Source organism: Leptosomus discolor, chromosome 12, assembly GCF_034619465.1.
Source record: "Leptosomus discolor isolate bLepDis1 chromosome 12, bLepDis1.hap2, whole genome shotgun sequence".
Taxonomy (NCBI): domain Eukaryota; kingdom Metazoa; phylum Chordata; class Aves; order Leptosomiformes; family Leptosomidae; genus Leptosomus; species Leptosomus discolor.
Window position 1 is genome coordinate 12119913 of NC_141402.1, and position 18203 is coordinate 12138115.

Below are 18203 nucleotides of genomic sequence, written 5' to 3' on the forward strand. Positions count from 1 at the left end.
GAACAGCAGTCATTAGTAGTGTGACAGGAGTGCCTTATCTTAGGAAAATAGGTCCTTTGAAAAGACATCAGCTAAATTTATTAACTACCTGTTCTTAAACATGTCCTTATGTAGTTTTTTTTAACAGCTCTGGTGTTTAGTGGAGATTTTTCCTGCTCTTTGGTCTCTCCATGAATTGTTCCTTTCAGTCTTGCCAGAATGGGCCCCATCCAAAATCCACTGAAGTTACTGGGATTTTCCCCACTGATGTCAGAGGATCTGGCCCTGAATGGCTAGTAGCATCCTGAGGACAGACTGTTATGAATAAGCAGAAAAAATAGATAGGAAATTTTGCTCCTTTGCTCCTTAGAAGCACCCCCGTTTGTGGCAGCAAATACGGATCAGTTTGGGAAGACAACAGGCAGCAGACTGACGTGAAAATCTCGTTTCTGTAGGTATTCCTTTGAGGCCAGTGAAATGGAACACAAATGCATTTGCTGCCATGAAAAAAGGAGTCACGAAGTGAAAGTGGAACTGGTTTGCTCTGAGCATAAGACAGTCCAATTCACATATGTGCATGTAGATGAATGTGGATGTGTGGAATCAAAATGCCCAAAGAGGAGAACATAAGCATAAACTAAAGGAAAAATTTCAGCTCCCATTTAATGCTTTCCTAGCAAGTGAGTAGTTTAGAAAACAGCTGTGAGTAACCTTCAGATGACCATATTCTCCCTTCTGCTTTTTCCTTCTGGTATTATATGCAGTTATGAAAATTAGCTAAAGATTTTACTCTAAATGTTTGTGGAATAAACTGCATTTCAAAGAGGACTTGTTCTCCTGTTTCAGTGATGCTGCTAAGGGGGCAAGGTGGTTAATGTCTTTAATCCCATAGTGGTGTATAAAGGTTATTACAAGACACTCTAGAGACACCAATGCCTTTCAAAAGGCCTGAAGAAACTGCACATTGTAAAAACCATAACGACCTGCACCACTTTATTTCCCTTAGAAGGGAAACGGCAACCCCTTACACAGCTGCAGTTCTGTCGGAGAGGCCGGGCTCAGCTCCAGGGCGCATTGAGTTCTTCTCCCCAGTGGTCCTGAACCTACTTTGTCTGGGACTCTGGGTCACTGGAGGAAAGCAAGGTGCTTTTTCCCCTCTGCACAGTGAGCACTACATCAGGAGTGTAGTAACACGTGAGTCCGTATCTCACTGGTGTTTTTTATTGTTTGCCAACATCGAACTCCGAGCTGTGTGTCAGGTGGGAGACTGATGCTCAGTCTCACTGTTGGTTACACGAATATGATTTGTGTTATAAACGACAGACTCCCAGCTAGCATGTCCAATGGTACTGGTGACAGCCTATGTGGCCAAGGATCAAAATGGTCCAACAATACTTTCAGAGTACACAAGGAAGGCAGATGCTTCTGCTACTTGAGCAATTTGGTCTTTTGTGATCTGAAAGACAACTGAGGATTGTGACTTTCTTAGACTGCAGTATCCTGCAGCCTGCTGTGTGGGGGGTTTGGGGAACTGTTTTGAAGGGAATGCTTTTGAACTGATCAAGTAGATATGAAGCATATTAACTTTTAGCTTTCCCTTTTAAAATGCTGCAGCTATTGAACCCCAAGTAATCTTTAATTTAATTCTTTCCCATAATAAATCATTTCAGCTGATGTCAGGTTACATTCATGTGTATGTTTCATTATGTTGATTTAAAATTGTGGGAATCCTTGACTTTGAATAGGCATAGGGGTTGAATGGTACATGTTTTCCCGCGCTCTCACCTGAGAGTCCCGTGCTTATTGGGTCACCACTGTGATGCAATAGGGCAGTCTATGTTAAGCCTCTGAAGGATTCACCTTAGATTGTTTTAACTAACACATTCTCCAGCCCCTTTCTGGAGTGATTTGTCTCAGCTGAAGACTGGTGTAAGAGCCCTTGGGAAGTTACCAGTTTCTCAGCACTGGGTATTTTGGGAGCCAGGGTAGCTGGCTTAGACAGCTGAAGTCAGAGGAGGTGAATTTCATCCTTTGTTTTTGTTCTGTTTCCTCATACCAAATAAAAGATATGCTGGGCATAGTTAATGTTCACAGCGGGAATAGGTGCACTGCAGGTATCTTTGGGAAACATGGACAACAAAATCCAACAAGGTGTTTGTGCTGAAGTAATGAATTATAGAATCATAGGATAGCTCAAGTTGGAAGGGACCCATATGGGTCATCTATCTGAACCTAACTCTCCCATTTCCAGCTGCTACACTAGTCAGTGGACCAATTTGCTTGATTATAAACGATAGGAATGTCCAAATAATTCAGTTAACTGTCAGTGCAATGCAACTCCCTCAGAAGGCATGTGTTGCAAGTGCTTGACAGTGAGGCTCATGTACAAATTTCACATTAGCCCAGCGAACTTCTTACTTACTGATACAAATCAAGTGCATGTGTGCTTTTACAGTGCAAAGAACCGCAACAAAAAAGGACATTCCTTTCTTTCCTCCTTGCCTTTCCCTGAGGGAGAAGAAATCATTCTTGAGTGCTTTTGTCATCAGAAGAGTAAACAGACTCTGTAAGCAGCTAGATACACACTCATGTAAATCCTGCAAATCAATCATTCTCAGCAGGATGGCTTAGCAAGAACACAATGAGAAACCTTTCCTATCCTGCATTATCTTCAGGTGGAAGAAGGGCATAAAACACAATCTAATCTTACCAGGTGTGCTTAGATTTCTGTTCTCCCGTGTGTTTTAATGATGATGAGACTTCATATAGAAAATCATGACTGCATTGGTATAAAGATATAATTTCCTGATCATTTTTGGCATCCATTTTGCTTTTCAGGCAAGCGAAATGCTGGAACCAAAGGCATATTCCCACCTCCAGAGTACTTTTGAACAGAGGATCATGTGAAACTTCACATGCTCCTTCTCCATTCCCAGCTACATCTGGTACTTCATTTACTCACTCAGTCCAGCACCTAACTGGCCTGTGCAATACTATTTACAGCTCTGATGGATGGGTGTCAAAGCGAACTCATTAGTCCTCTGTTCGCAGATGCAGAGTCCCATTTAGCTGAGATGCAGCCAGCAAGGCAGAGCCTCTTTAATGAGAACTTTCAGCTTCTTCAGCTCAGAGACAGTCAGTGGGTCAAATGTCTCCCTCCACACAAACTCACAGAAACAAAAATCAGCCTGAAAGCTGCTTGACCTTGGGAAAGAGTTACACTGGAAGTAAATGGATAAAATGACCCACTTGCAAGCTGGCCTTTCTGGCCGGGTGGCTCTGCCTCTGCGTGTAGTGGCATTGCTGCTTGCAAAGAGCAAGCTGGACTGCAGCTGAAGTCTGTGTGTCCTTCTTTAGGCTGTCGTCACAAGGCCCCCACCAGAACTGGGAAAGTTAAACACAGGCGTCCCTTCCAGGAAAAGCTTCCCTGTAAAGGCTTGACTTGACCATGATCACGCTGCTGCTGCTGTGTGGCCGCTTCTCACGTGTGCACGGTCGAGCCCTCGTCTGTAGCCCCAGGCCATCCCTTCCAGTTAGTGACTAGTCTCTGCAAGTCAAACATTTCCCTGGCGTAACTCAAGAAAAATCAGTGGCATTGCTCCAAGTACTGTTTCTTCCTTTTGCGTGAATTCTTTACACCAGCATCCACTTCAATAGGGCAACCCCAGGAGAAACAGCATTCAGCTGAGCCAGTTGGGCCAGGGCTCAGCTGGTTTCAGCCTGTAGCCATTCTTTTCTTATCATGCGAGGAAGGTACTCCCACTCACTGAGCAGTTCTGAGGCAACACACCAGGAAGTCCTGTCCCATATTGCTAAAATAAATATTTGCTGGAGATACTGCCTTGTGTCAGGTGAATATGTCTTAAGACACTTTATCATCTCACTAGTGTGCTCTGAGTCTGGGTTGCCATTATGAGACAGACGCTGACTTGCCTATTGATTAGTGGCTTGGAAAGGTCAGTTCCCAACACTACTTTGACGTAGTTTAGCTAAATTTTGTTTGGCTTTTGTTACCAATTATTGGTGATTGTAAGGAAGAAAAGAAAATTAAAGGCGCGTTCTGGGTTTTTATTTGGAAAGAGGCACTGTTCTTTTACAAACTTTTCCACTGAGTGGATCCCCTGGCTGTGGAATTGAACCTCCAGTGTTACCTATGGTGTGCTGTATCGATACCAATCTATTCTGGTATCTAGAATCTCAGCTGAAAACAAAGACTGTGAACTGTAAATGCCCTCTAATACAGAAGGGATTGTTTAAAAGAATGCGGCACCTATTTTCTTTCAGCATACAGGCTTAACAATTAGAAAGTTGCAAGTAAACATGAAAAAATTTGTCTAAATATCACTCAGGAAAGTAATCTGATTAGTAATGAACCAGAAAATAAAATAATCTGGCAAATTCGACAGATCATCTTTCAGGTAAGGGGTAGACCAAGCACTGGGTGGTCTGAGAGCTGTGCCTGACTCGTCTACAGATTGGTGTGTTCAAATACATGTTCTTGGCCTTGTTTCTATTTCCTTTCTGATCTAAAGATAAGGATAAAGGTAGGCCTTTGTTTCTTTTATGTGATTGTAACATTTAAGTTCATAAAGCCTTTTTGCAGTTCTATGTAACATGGTATTTGCAAACCTGAAGTGTCTACACTGGCTTTTGTCAGGCATCCCAAACATCCTTTAGGAGAAAGAACTGTGACAACTTTCCAAAGACACCAAAACAAAGATAATCAGTTGTGAAAATCTTTCTGGTTTTTACACTTCAAAGGATCTGATTATGCAGTATCTTTAGGGCGACAATGGAGTCTCAGTTTACCTTGTACAAGGCCATTCTCACATCCATTTAATTCTTTGACAGCCGCAATCCCTCTCTCAGGAAAGCAACCCCATCGGCAGCATGCCCAGGCAATTGGCTTTATGTCAGAAGTCGGCCAGGGTTTGATCATGAAGATACAGAGAGGTTGTAATTTCTTATGCACTTTACTTTTCTCTAGATGTGAAGACCCAGTTTTCATCAGTAGTCTCTAAGGCAGTTTAACTGATACACACTAGCTTTAATTTAATGAATTTTTAATTCAAAGGGAATATGTCTAGTTGCTTCCTGTATCTGTAGGTTGATGTCTCTGTTTATAGATCACCCTTTTTCACTGGAGCTTGCTTTCTCTGAAGGCCTGTTTTTAAAATATCCTCCTTGCTGGAAAGAAAATTATTTTACTACTGATCCTCCAGAGGATCCAGTCCAATGAGGTCTCTCATTGACACGAGTGAAGAGATCAAGGAGGACTGGGTGGGTAAGCTCTGGTTCATCCCATCTACCTCAAAAAAAGTATGTATAAATTAGGACTTGAGGCACTGTAATCTTTCCGTGTAGTTAATGAAAATTGCTCTCTTACCTGAGAGCTCAATTGCCTTCTGGAAACGCCCCCACCTCTCCCTCTCTTGACTTCATAGGCAGTCTAAGGTAAGTACAGCCATATCTTATCTAAATCTAAATTGCATCCTGAACAATGTAAGAAGTTGATCCCAAAAGCTGATTTTATATATTTGTAATGGGAAGCACCAGATATTTACTGCAAATTCCACCAACCCTATGTCCTGCCTTGAACATCTCAACCATCCTCAGGAATTCAAGACCCTTTCACTCTGCTTTCTAAGAACGATGCTGAGAACAGCTTCATTACTTTTGGTACGATCTTTGGCAAGGGCTTCATCTCACTTGCTTTTAACATTTATAGTGGTCTTGTGGTTTGCCTTTATTTCCTTTTGGTTTTTTAAATGTAGTCCTTAGTAACCGATCTCATTCTCAGCCCTGACAAAGAATAGTCATATCTTGACCTACACTAATGTCCCTTAGTATGACTCCAGCAAATCAAAGGGAGTTTAATATTGGACTAACTTAGCAGGCAGGGAGTTTGCTGCCATTCCTATGTGTTTTATATGTAAATTAGATTCAGCTTGAATTTCTGAAGGGCGCTGAAGAAGTGCATAAACCCTTTTGTGTTCCAGCTCTGAAATGTTTTTTTTCCATGTCACCACCTCTCCCTGTACTGTTATTCAAAGAGAGTCAGAGTCAGGAAGCCAGTCCATTGCCACTCCTTTACAGCATCTTGCCTTCACTTCTTTACATATCCAGACATTTTTCTATATTGGCTGATCCATTTCCTACAATGCCATAAAAGCCTGGCTTAAAACCAGAATTGAATCTGACCCTCAGCAAGCATTATTCTATAAACAAAAGGCTAGCAAAGTGCAGTGTAGCCATACCAGCTGCTATTTTATGGCCTGGAATTAGCTTTTTTCCCCAGGGCTATTTCTCTCAAGGACCACAGCAAATACCTTTACATCCCCAAGCACCCCAGTTTACTTCTATCTGTGTGCTCTTGATGATGTTCTCTGTTTTTTTCAGATGCAGTCATTTCAGATTAGGCATGGAAAAGATTTTCTGGGTATGTGATATATGCTATAAATCCATCTTTCTTTACTGTTACCCCAGGAATATTTTCAGGAACGGCTACAATTTGCCACACCCTTCCTAAATAACTAGCTTGGGAAATCCTTCAAAGAGTTTTTATAGCCTGCAATGTTTGCTCTGTATGGTGAAATGCCTGTCTGGAGGCTGTTTACCGAGAACCAGATTAGCCCCTGTGGCACCAGTGTGGCTGCTTGTTCTTCTCCATCACCAACTAAGTTGGACAGCATGTCTTCCTAAAGACACAACAAGCAGTTGCTTGGGTGACAGTTTTGTAGCCTATGTTGTGCTGCTTAGACTAGATTATAATAATGCCCCTTACAGCCTCTGTAAAAGGAAAAGCAGTTTCAAGCATGTTCTCACCCTACGTCCACACTTTCATAACTGGATAATTAGGTATTCAGTTACTAATCATGCAAAGGTTTCTGGCGGAAACAGAATCTGTGCCTATTAATTCACCTTTCCCTCAAGCTCAATGAATTGAAAAACACCTGAAACACTCACCACACCACCCCACCCCCACCCTCCCAAGTTAGATAAACAAAGTTTTCCCAGGGGTCTCCTATTTGCTTTCGGAGCAATGCTTGAGAGTGTGCTCAACTTCCCTGATGTGTTGTTATTAATAACTAATTAATTAAGGGGCTTGATTCTGATGTTGATTTTTCACTGCAGAGTAAGACTCAGTGAAAGGAGTTTCTTTACATCCTGGACATGAATGTTGCCACTGTGTCTTAGGTCTACCTGGCTGATATTTGTCCTGGGATAGCATGGCACTTCTGACAACAAAATTGTTTGTTCTATAAAAATCCTGAAGAAATGAGTTGTGGTTTTATTTGATGAAGTTCTACATCAAGGGTTTAATATCACCCTCGCTTGCAGATACTGGGCGATTCCATAATACAGTTATACATTTCACTGGTACTGAATCACTTTGAATTCTCTGGTTTCCAATAGCTTTGGGCCTGATTCTCTTCCAGTTTCTAGGTTATAAATCTGGGATAATTCAGGAATCATGGGTTGGGGTTTTTTTTTTAATTATAGATTTTTATTACAATTTTAAAACTGAACTATATTTTTAGGTTTTATTTCCCTCATAAGGTGGGCTGCCTTGTCTGAGAAAGATTCTCCTAACAAAACAATAAATAAAGTTTCTCATTATCATTAGCTTTGTACATGGAGCTTGTAAAACACTGCAGGCTCCAACTATTCAAACAAAATAGTCCGTTAATAATGCATGCAAGGGATTATTAGTAATTAAGAACTGTTTCTCCTTGTTCCTGCAGTCAAAACAACAGAGCAAACATTGAAATATGTAATCTTTGTTGCTAGTGGATTCTGACTGGACTAGCAGGTCCTGCTTCGTCTGCACAGCTTGCTCTGAAGGAAATACAAATTAGTTATGTGCTCAGTCTGCACTACAGCTGGAGACATGAGATGTGTCAGTACTGTCCTTTAGAATGAAAGATATGCTTAGACCAGCAGATTCTGAAAGGGAGAAAAGCCCTTGCTCTCTGTGACAAACCCAACCTGTCATTCGATACGAGCTGACATGGAAAGCAGTGTTATGATGTGACAGACATATGGTGTGACAGGATCCCTAACCAGCCAGATCACTCAAGTAGAAAGTTTTTAAAGTAAAAAGGGCTCTCTCATGCCAAAAAAATACCAGATACTTCCAGTCCCTACAGCTGGATGTTACTAGAGTACACAGTAATAATCGGTAACAGGATGACTTGCAGCAGAGGAACTGCAGAGCTGTTGGGCAAATCTGATTTTAAAAGGTTTGATTAAATAGGTCCCCTGTCAGTTGTGTTCGTGAAGAGTGGGTCCTTTCTCCAGCCCCTGCCAGCACCACTGGGGTTTCCAGGTCCCTTCAGGGTCCCTGGGAAAGTTGAGAAACACAAAGATCTGATGCTGACAGAGCTTTTTCAGATGAAGGATAAAAAAGCCAATTTGCATATTTCTGTGCACACACCATCTGCACCCAGAAAGGCAATATAAAAAAAATGGAATAATCAACAAGTTTTACAAAGGTATTTGCTTTTTCTTCCTTAATCTGAAATCAGACTTAGTCTGTAAGCCACCAAACATGAAAGGCCCCGTAATAGCTTTTCTTAGAGAATGGCAAAGGTGAAAAACCTATTTGGTTTAAGATGGAGATCAATACGTTTATGAGAGGCTACCTGATGTGATTCCTTCTAGATACAAGAAGGGAATCTGGGGAACCAGGAACTCTCTTCCACTTTGAGGTTCTTAATAAATTTCATGGGTAGACCAGGGACATGAGTTTTAGTGGCACAAGTCAGGAGGTTGATGCTTTTAGTGCGCATTAGGGTCCATGTTGGCTGTTTGAACAACATGTTCCTGACCGTTGGCGTATTTCTGTCCAGAGAGCCAAGTTAAACTTCATCCTCTTGCTTTCAGTACATGATTTGACATAAATCATGGCTGCAATGGCATGCCCAGGACCTTTGCCAGACTGAGCATTTAACGTAGCTTACGTCCTGAGCTAGTGTTCCTTACTCAGCTCCCACACTGAGTTTTTAGCACTAGCTTTATCATTTCTGCTATAATTGTGGCGATGTCACTGAACATCACCTTATCTTATGTGTGATCCTTTCTTCACCATGAATGTGCCGATCTCAAAGCCTGAAGTTAAACCAAGTGACCTGGGTTTTTTTTTGCTATGCCTGACCGGGGAGATGCAGAGGCTTGTAAGACTGTCTTTGTTTCATGTTGTTTGAAATTCACTGTCACAGATTCAGACTCTCTCAGGTGTTCATACTGCAGAAAAGGTGACTGTATCTCCTTCATCCTAGCTTAGCCGTATTTTCTTTCCAGGGCAGCATATCCTGTGGGACCAAGTGATATTCTGCCATGATTTGGGAGATCCCAAGGTAAGACATTAGTGAAGCAAATGGCTGTGTGTTACTAGTGGTGTTGTTGCACTGGACAATGTTGGCTTTTCAAAACCCGTGTTCAATAGAGGTAATACATCATTTAATTGCTTTCCACATGTCTGCTGCAGCGCAGCTCACCTCCTGCTTGACTGGCCAGGCAGACTTCAGCAAACACTGTACACAGGAGAGGTGAAAAGGGGCCCAAACATAATGGCAGGGGAAAACTTGTTTCTGTGTTGGCAAAAGCAACTATTTCTCCCTAAATCATACGCCAGCACAATGGAATCACCCCAAAATACAGTATATTGTGTTGCTTTTAGGTTAGCATGGGAGTCTGTGCCCTCATTGTTCTTTCCCGTATAGCAGTAAGCAGTAGTGTTTACTGTACAATTTCCATGGGTTCAGCTTTTGTGCTTAGTTAATTACAAGGAAGTAGCTACAGGTTTTCAGAAGCATTTCTGAACACAGGACAAAGCACTACCAGACAAAACTTCTAAGTTCTATAGCTGGGCAAGCACTTTTGAATGGCTTTCAAGGTACTGCAGACTTCCTTCTTCCTGTCCATGTCCAGCCCTGAGTCTTTTTCACCACATACCAGAGAGCTCCTTGTCTAAGGTGAACAAATTTAGGAGTTTAGTAAATTTGCAATGTCAGTGTCAGGAGCTACCTGGGGAGAAGAGGGTGCTCTGCATGCGATACGGAAAAGTCCTGTGGCCTGTTGCTCAAAACACGTACAGTGGACAATGACGAGGGCCAACACTGCAAAAAGGTATTGCTGCAAAAGGCTTTTAAGGTGTTCACCAGAGGCGCCAATAAAGCAGTAATGAGACAAACCCAGGTCCGCTAGACCAGGACCACCGTTTTCCTGTAAAAATGACCCAGACTTAAAGAAGCAACTTAAACTGCAAAGACGACAGACCCATCCCCTCCCTTTTAAACTGTACCTCAGGTTCACAGTCGGGAAATGCTCCTGTGCAATAAAATTCCTAAGAAATGGGCTAAAACTAGCTGCATTCATGTTTTCTCCTAGTGATGTTACTAAAATTTCCTTATTTTTTTAGAAGAATTCTGTTTCTTTTGATGACCCACCAAGGGTGAGTCTCTGCAGAGCCAAGTGTCAGGACAGTTGCTGGAGGGTTTGCCTCTAAGCTTGTCAGATGTATTGCACATCACCCGATATCCTGAGTGGTTCAAGTATATAATAAAACCACTCCCGGTGACACCACTGGCTTTGGAAAAGCTGCTGCCTTGTGAGGTTCCTCACTTTTTTTTTCCCTTTCCTTTATATTCAGCCCTTTTCAATGGTTGTTTATAATTTTACAACCATTTTATGTCTTGGCTTTCAGTTTATTTTTTCAACCAAGTTTATCAGCAAATGCTGGCTTGTGAAAAAAGAAATGTTTCTGATGGAAACTAGTATGGGAGCACTACTCTCATTTTACCCTTGACTCAAATTAAATGTAAATCCTGGAAAATAAACTAAGTAGTGAAACCACACCTCCCATTCTGCTTTCTCCACTTATACTGGCTGATTAGTGAAGTTACTGAAAGCTTATCTCCTTACGGAAGTGAATTTGGATTAAGAGTGTGTGTATGAATTTAAACTGTGCTGCCTATTGATTGGCTTCCTGGGTGATTGCTCTTATCTGGGAATTAAAAGTGGTCTGTGCACAAAGCCAATTCAGAATCAGACACCCTTTCCAGCTTCAGAAAGCTTTCTTTTTTTCTGAATTACCTTCATCTACAAAGTACTGGGATAATAGGGTCACCCAGGGAGTGACCATGGGTGCTAGCAGGAGATGCTCAAAAGCGGCAGGAAGGGTTGGAAGCCAAAGGCCACGCTGTTGGCCCTACAGAGCATGAAGCATGAACCTGCCACCTTTTCCGTAACTTGGAAGAGCCAATACCCATTGAGGCAAAAGACAGGTGTTTGCTGCTGTTGGGACTCCACATGCCTTCCGTGAATAATTCGGAATCCTGGACAACATTTACAATTCTGCCTTCTTCATGGGCAATACAGTATTTATCGTATTTTTCATAGAGGTAGAAGTATTAACAACCTGGCATCCTGCATATATTCCAGCATGCATACTTTCATTTTGCTTGCCCATGTTAGCCCTGTAGTTTCAGCTCTTGTAGACGAAGCATTTGCTGCTTCTTGTTCTAAACTGGCAAATAATAGCCACGTTGTCAGTCTGTTGACTCACAGGGCAGGGCATTCCTACGTCTTTCACTGTTACTACAGCTGTCTGGTAAAGAAAACTCATTGTATCACCCATGCACAAAACATTTTAGCTATCATCTTTCCTGCATCCTTTTAACTATTCAGACAATTACCTAAGGAATAGGCATTTTCCATGCTTGGCCAACAAGAGATTTGGATGTTTTGTTTTGTTTTGTTTTTACTAGAAAAATAGTTTCCAGACTTTTGTTTTTCAGAAATGCAGTTTAACTTCTTCATCTGACATTTTTTTTTGTCACAAGTGATAGCCATTCTTTCTCTTTTCCCTATTTTCTGATCTTTAGATATGATTAAAAGGGCCAATAGGTACAATTTAGCATCATACTAAGTCTAAGATCACAACTAAAATTCTACACTGAGAAGAATAGAGATTGATTAAATCTTGACACTGGGCTTGTCAGCAGCGCCAATATGGATGACTTCTACTACCTATATTGGCTAATGACAATAATAATATGCTCACAGATCCTAAGAGAGAAAAAAAAATTAACTATTTCTCATCATTCTCAGAGAGTAGCACAGATTCTGTGCTCTTATCCCCACTGTTCAGATGTGGAGGCACTGAAGGCAGTGATGGGACATGCTCTATTTACAATGGCCACGTGCCACACATGGTGGCAAGCATTTCCGTGTCCAGTTCCTAACAAATTCCTCCAAAGCCTCTGTGTTTAACCCCTGAGCAGTAAGAGAAAGAGGAATCATTCATATTAAGTTTGTATTGGAAAGTTTTTACTTTTGGATTTAAAGAAATAGCCAACTTCTCCATATGATTCAGTTTCTGATGTGACCATCCCTATGGATCTGAACAAAATTATATCAGCCTTGCAAGCCTGTCTGTTCACTGAATCAAGAATTAAGAGGAATTTTTCATCTACATAAAGATGTAGGGATTTTTTGTTTATTTATTTTTAATCGAGATACCTAGCCGAAATTGCCAGGCTATATGGCCTCATGACATTAAGCAGCATGAGCTACTTTTGAGAGTGTTTTTCCCAGGGCTGACCTCACATACTTTGCTGCTTGAGTAAAAACAGCATGCACCTTTCTGCTTCACTCAAGACTGGGCAATGAGGGCTTACCTCATGTTTTCTGCACACCCAGAGTGTCAACAGTAACGGCTGAATGGAACCACTGAAATACTAATATTGTTCTTTAAGAAGTCTGTTTTCTGCTATTAATTTTTGTCTTGTTTTTTCAAAAATCAAGGGAAATCAAACTCAACTGGAATGGCTGCAGCACTGAAAAGAAATGAAGAGTTCCCCTAGGAAGATTGCCTAATGCTGCAGATTTCTTACACACTTATTTTGGTGTAAAGCATTTTACAAGCTCTGTGGAGGAATGAGCAGAGCCATATTTAACAATAAAAAAAGGCACTGAAAATGCAATGAATTGGAAGGAAAGTTAATCTCCTTATGTTTTAAAGCATGATTTGCAGGCAAATATTGGATATATTTTCAGTTAAGATAGCACACATGCAGTACAATCACTTTATTTCACAAGACCATTAGGATCCTTGGTGAAGAAAGGCGCCATTATAAACGCAACACACGATTATAATTATTAATATGTTAACAATGGTAAGAAATATTGCAAAGGAAGTGAGCTATTTGGTCAAACAATATCATTTTATCATCAGTTCCTATCTACGTACAGTATAAATGGGATTGAATCCAGTCCACGACAATGCCAAAGTCCAACTGAATTTCATTTACAGTGCATTAAGCAGGAAAGAAAGATAATTTGGGAAGTGTGGGATGTTTGGACTTTGCTTACTTTGGCAAGAGCCGTTCCTGTACGATATATTCCTGTCTCTCCCATTTTTGCAGTCAACATCTATTTTTTTTTCAGTGCCAGGAGATCGGTGTGCTTCTTACAAAACAGGGTTACATAATGCTCCTAGCACGTGGGAGCCGAGGGGAAAACCCCTCCGTTCTGTGTCCTACAGCCTTTGAAAGCCAATGTTGGCATTTATTTTCACTCTGCTACATGTGGTTAATTATTTTAGATTGCTGCAAGTAAAAAAAAAGCAGCCCACCATTTTGAATGAGTGCATCTATCAGAGCTAGATGGTCCCCAGCCTGATGCATGTGGGCCCATTTAGCCCTAAGGTAGATGGGCATTTTACTGCTGGCTTTTCCCTTTGTCCCTCAATTACATGTTGTGCTGCTTTGCGCTGTGATAGTTAATTTTCTCCATAGTATCTTTTATGCGGCTGTGTTTTGGATTTGTGACCAAAACAGCGTTGATAACTCAGGGATGTTTTCCTTATCGCTGGGCAGAGCTTGCACAGAGCCAAGGCCTTTCCTGCTCCTCACCCCACCAGCGAGCACAAGGAGGGGGGCACAAGGAGTTGGGAGGGGACACCGCCGGGACAGCTGACCCCAACTGCCCCAAGGGATATCCCAGACTGTGTGGCATCGTGCTCGGCATAGAAAGCTGGGGAAGAAGAGAGAAGGGACACACACACATTCGGAGTGGTGCTGTTTGCCTTCCCAAGTCACCGTTATGCGTGATGGAGCCTTGGTCTCCAGGAGGTGGCTGAGCATCTGCCTGCCCATGTGGGGAATGAATTCCTTGTTCTGCTTCGCTTGCATGCGGCTTTTGCTTTACCTGTTAAACTGTCTCTATCTCAACTCACAAGTTTTCTCACTTTTACCCTTCCTATTCTCTCCCCCATCCCACCAGGGGGGAGTGAGCGAGTGGCTGCGTGGGGCTGAGTTGCCGACTGGGGTTAAACCACGACGCATGTTCTTGGCACAGCCCCTCTCCCAGAATGCGTGAAAGAGCTCCAGTGCTGATTTTTTTTCATCGCCAGCCCCCCCACATCACCATCTGCTCTGTAGGATCTGGAGCCCAGTGGGTGCTCTGGATTTACAGCAATCCCAGTCAGACTTTGTTAAGACTTGTCAACACATTTCCTCTTTAAATAGCACAAAAAGCTACGCGGCAGGGAAGTGGGTGGGTGGGTGGGGTGTGTGTGCATCCTGAATGATATTGCAAAAGCCTGCAGGGATTGCCTGATCTCCTTTCCCTCACCAGTTGGGAGTGCTCTCTGAGAACGATTCCTGCATCCCAGCTGCCTTGTTTGCATGTGGTAGGAGTGTTCGGTGGGGTGAGAGAGGGAAAGAAGGAAGTTCAAGTTGAAAACTGTTCAAGATGACCCAAGGACCTTCTTCCAGGCCATGGACTGGTTTCTGGCAGCTCCAGGGGTATGCAATACAAGACACTACCTGGAGTTCCGACCTTCTGGCAGTCCTGTAGGCCACCTCTACCCCTCACCAAATTACATCTGGCTACCAGCATGCACCTGCATGGAGACTTCCCCCCACTCCCCTTTTCTTTCTTTGTATTTCATATGTCCCCCAGCCTAGGTGCCTGCAGATGGAAATTGCTCTGGAACAGCTGAAGCCTCAGCTATGGACTTGCTGCCTGTAAACCACCTCACATCTTGTGGGACTCCTGGCCTCTGGGAAACTGGGGAAATTGCTCCTTACTAAACTGGTGTCCTCTTCCCTAGGGTGGTGTGGGTCAGGCAACATGAGGAGGGAGGAGTAGGAAGAGTGGAGAGGCAGAGAGTCGCTGCTCCAGTTTAAGAAGGCACATGTGCGGTGGGACGCTGTGGACCTTGTGTGGACTTGACAGGTCTGGCCAGTCCTACTGGGTGGGTCATCAAAGTCCAGCTTCCTGGGGAACTAAAGGTTGTGCCTCTCCACTGCAGCCTGTACAGGATCACTTGCCTGCAGCTGATCTCTTAATCATTGATTTGCTGCCCTCCAAATAAATTTTTTTTGACCTTAGTGGAATTTCTAGCCAGAAACAGGTTTCTGCATGGCCAAAACTTACTTCCTCTTGCCCCTCTTGCTGTCCTCAGACATTCAGTATTGTAAGGCCTCTCACACACATCTCACGGGTTTTGTTCTGCTTTGGGAAAATTCCACTGCTCCAAACTGTAGCCATTTTCAGGAAAGTAAGTGAAAACTGGTTATCATTAAATTTTAGTCATTGTTTAGTCTGATCTTGGACCAGTCACTAATTGATAGCTCTTTATGCCGATCTCTTGAAACTGGAGTTGTAGCTGCCACTCCCTTGCTGCTTAGAGCACGAGCAGGAGGTAGGAGGACCAGACCATTTTTAGGAAAAAAAAAAAAAAAATCAATCCTGTTACATTTACAGAAGAATTTCCCTGTTTCTTAAAGGGTCACAGCATGCAGTTCTGCAACTTCAAAATGCACACAGTACCAGGAAGTTGAGTACATTTTTGCTGATATGATATCAGAAATATCAAGTGTTTGATAGATCATGTCTGTCCTAATAATGAAAAATCCTTAGTTTGAAACCTATTGCCTATACAGATCCTAAAGCTGTGTATAGTTCTGAAAAGTAGGACTTTTTCCTTTAAAAAGTTAATTACTGAGCTTCTAGCCCATCCCCTCTTGATTGAGGTATGTTCCAGAGTCATGGAGGGTTGGTCTTAAACAAATATCCCAATGAATTTACTACGTCAAAGTAATGTTCACTCCATTGTGTCTAATGCTGAAGGAATTCAGGAAATTCCATCAATAAAATAATTTTCCAGTCTCTCAGCATTCAGTGCCAAGAACAGCATCAGCACAGCTGATAACCACAGCTGCTATTGGTCTGTAGCATTTTTTTTTTAAAAAGAAAAATCAGAGCAAAAAGAGCAGAGTCACTGAAATATAACATAAATGGAGAAAAAAAAAAAAGCTTAAAATGTCACTCTTTTTGGTCCTCAGTTGAACGAGACTTTATGTGAAATCAGCGGCCTAAAATGAAACCTAAAGTGAAAGAGATGCTAAAATTTGCTTCTTGAATAAAGACCCTGCCCTGGTTGGGACCTGCCCATCTTTGGCGTAAACAGGCCAGTTCAAGGAGGTTCAAAACTGTTGTGTAAGTGAAAGGCTCCTCAGGGTGCAGAAGGAGTGCCCTTCCAACTCATTTCATGCATGGTTGTTACCCTTATTTGATGTGAGACACCCCACACACACACACACTCCCACATCCCATACAATTACTGTTCTCCAGCGGCCATTCCTGTTGCTGTTTTGGTTACTTCCATCTTTACAGAAGAATAAGGAGGCTGGAATGGGATAGACAATCTTCCTTTGAATCAGCTGGGATTTCTCTCTAGGAAAGTGAAGATTTAAAACTTGTAAAATTCTAAGTGATAGTAATTACAATAGCTTTTACTACTCAGCATCTTCTGTTACTAAATAAACAGAGGCCCTAGGTGTACACACACTGTTTCTTATGCCTAAGGGCAGAACCTGTTCTCTCCCTCGAGCGAACCAGAAAGACCTCAGCATTTTTCAAACCAGATCCTGGGACCAAAACCAACCAAACATAAGGTGTAGGTGTTCAAATTCTGCATTCCGATTTTCCATACAGGATTTTCCCTATTTCACAACTCCCCTAAAAGAGAAAATAGAAGGCTGTGCCTTTGCATTGCAGAGGTTAAGCTCCTTTTGAATTGCCTCTCCCACTGCTTATCTTCATTTCTGTACTCATTCTTTCCTATATCATGTGCTTGTGATGCAATTGCAGGAACAGCAGCATGTGGCCCCACAGCCCATGCTCACAGCAGAAATGTTATAATCCCAAGATTACTGCATTTGTAGAGCTGGAAGAGTTAATGAAGAGTAAATGGCAACAGGCAACTTGAGAGGAGGGAGGGATGTTAAGAATTGAGGCATTGTTTTCTAGATTAATGGTTCGTACACAAAGAGGAAAGTCAAAACTTTTCCTGTTATGGGCAGCTGGGATTGGTAGAGTCTGGTCACACCTTTAGAAAAAAAAATCTTAGCAATTTACGCCAAACAATTTCAAGTAAACAGAAACTTTCGAGGTTGTTTAGTTTTCCTCCTGGTATATAACTCAGTGAATACTTAACACTTGTGATCAGAGCTGTAGCGTTTAACATCTGTGATCGGAGTCATAGCAATGGGAAGGGAGAAGTATGCTGGATGGATACATATATATATAAGCCTGAGTCTTCCTGTTCTGCTAACCGTGGCCGAAGCTGAAAGGGCTGAGTGTTTAGAAGGGTAACCAAAGCACCTTGAGCTACACATAGAAAAACCGGTCTGAAGAGTGAATCACCAGAAATGGCTGTCCATTTAAATCCCTCTTCTAAGAAAGGTGTTATCTAGTTGGTCAATACAACATTAGTTGCTACGCAGAATTATCTGTAAAAAGCAATTTGTCTCTAGAAAAAGCAATTTGTCTCTAGAAAAAGAAATGACTGCAGCTAGAAGAAATACCTCCGGAAAAAATGTTCTGCAGATTCCCCAGTACCAAACAGTACGTGACAGTGTCTTCACTTATTTGTTGATCAGTAGATCTCATCTCGAGTCTCTTTTCTCTCCCACACCATGCCTTGTCTTTCCCTAGATGACTGCTTCTTCCCAAGGTAACTGAGATGATTTCCAAGTAGTTGCATTCCTCATGAACATGCATTCCTCAGCAGTTCAGTTCCACAGGAACACTGGTTTAAGCTCATTTAATGAGAAAAATGCAAGATGCTGCTTGACCTACCCTGCGTAATCGTAGGTTGGCATAATAACAACATTGGTCACAAATTTTGTGGAGCCTGGTGTACAAGA

The 18203-nt window shown here is 42.2% G+C and overlaps 1 protein-coding gene across 2 annotated transcripts in view; it reads left to right on the forward strand.

The window, feature by feature from the left end:
- Positions 1 to 609, forward strand: part of LOC104345048 (mucin-5B) — a 45741-nt gene extending 45132 nt beyond the window's left edge. For both annotated transcript variants that reach the window (XM_086472300.1, XM_086472301.1), the window contains one exon: positions 435 to 609. In XM_086472300.1, coding sequence (XP_086328426.1) covers positions 435 to 609 — 175 coding nt within the window. The remainder of the gene's footprint in view (positions 1 to 434) is intronic.
- The last annotated feature ends 17594 nt before the right edge of the window (positions 610 to 18203 follow it).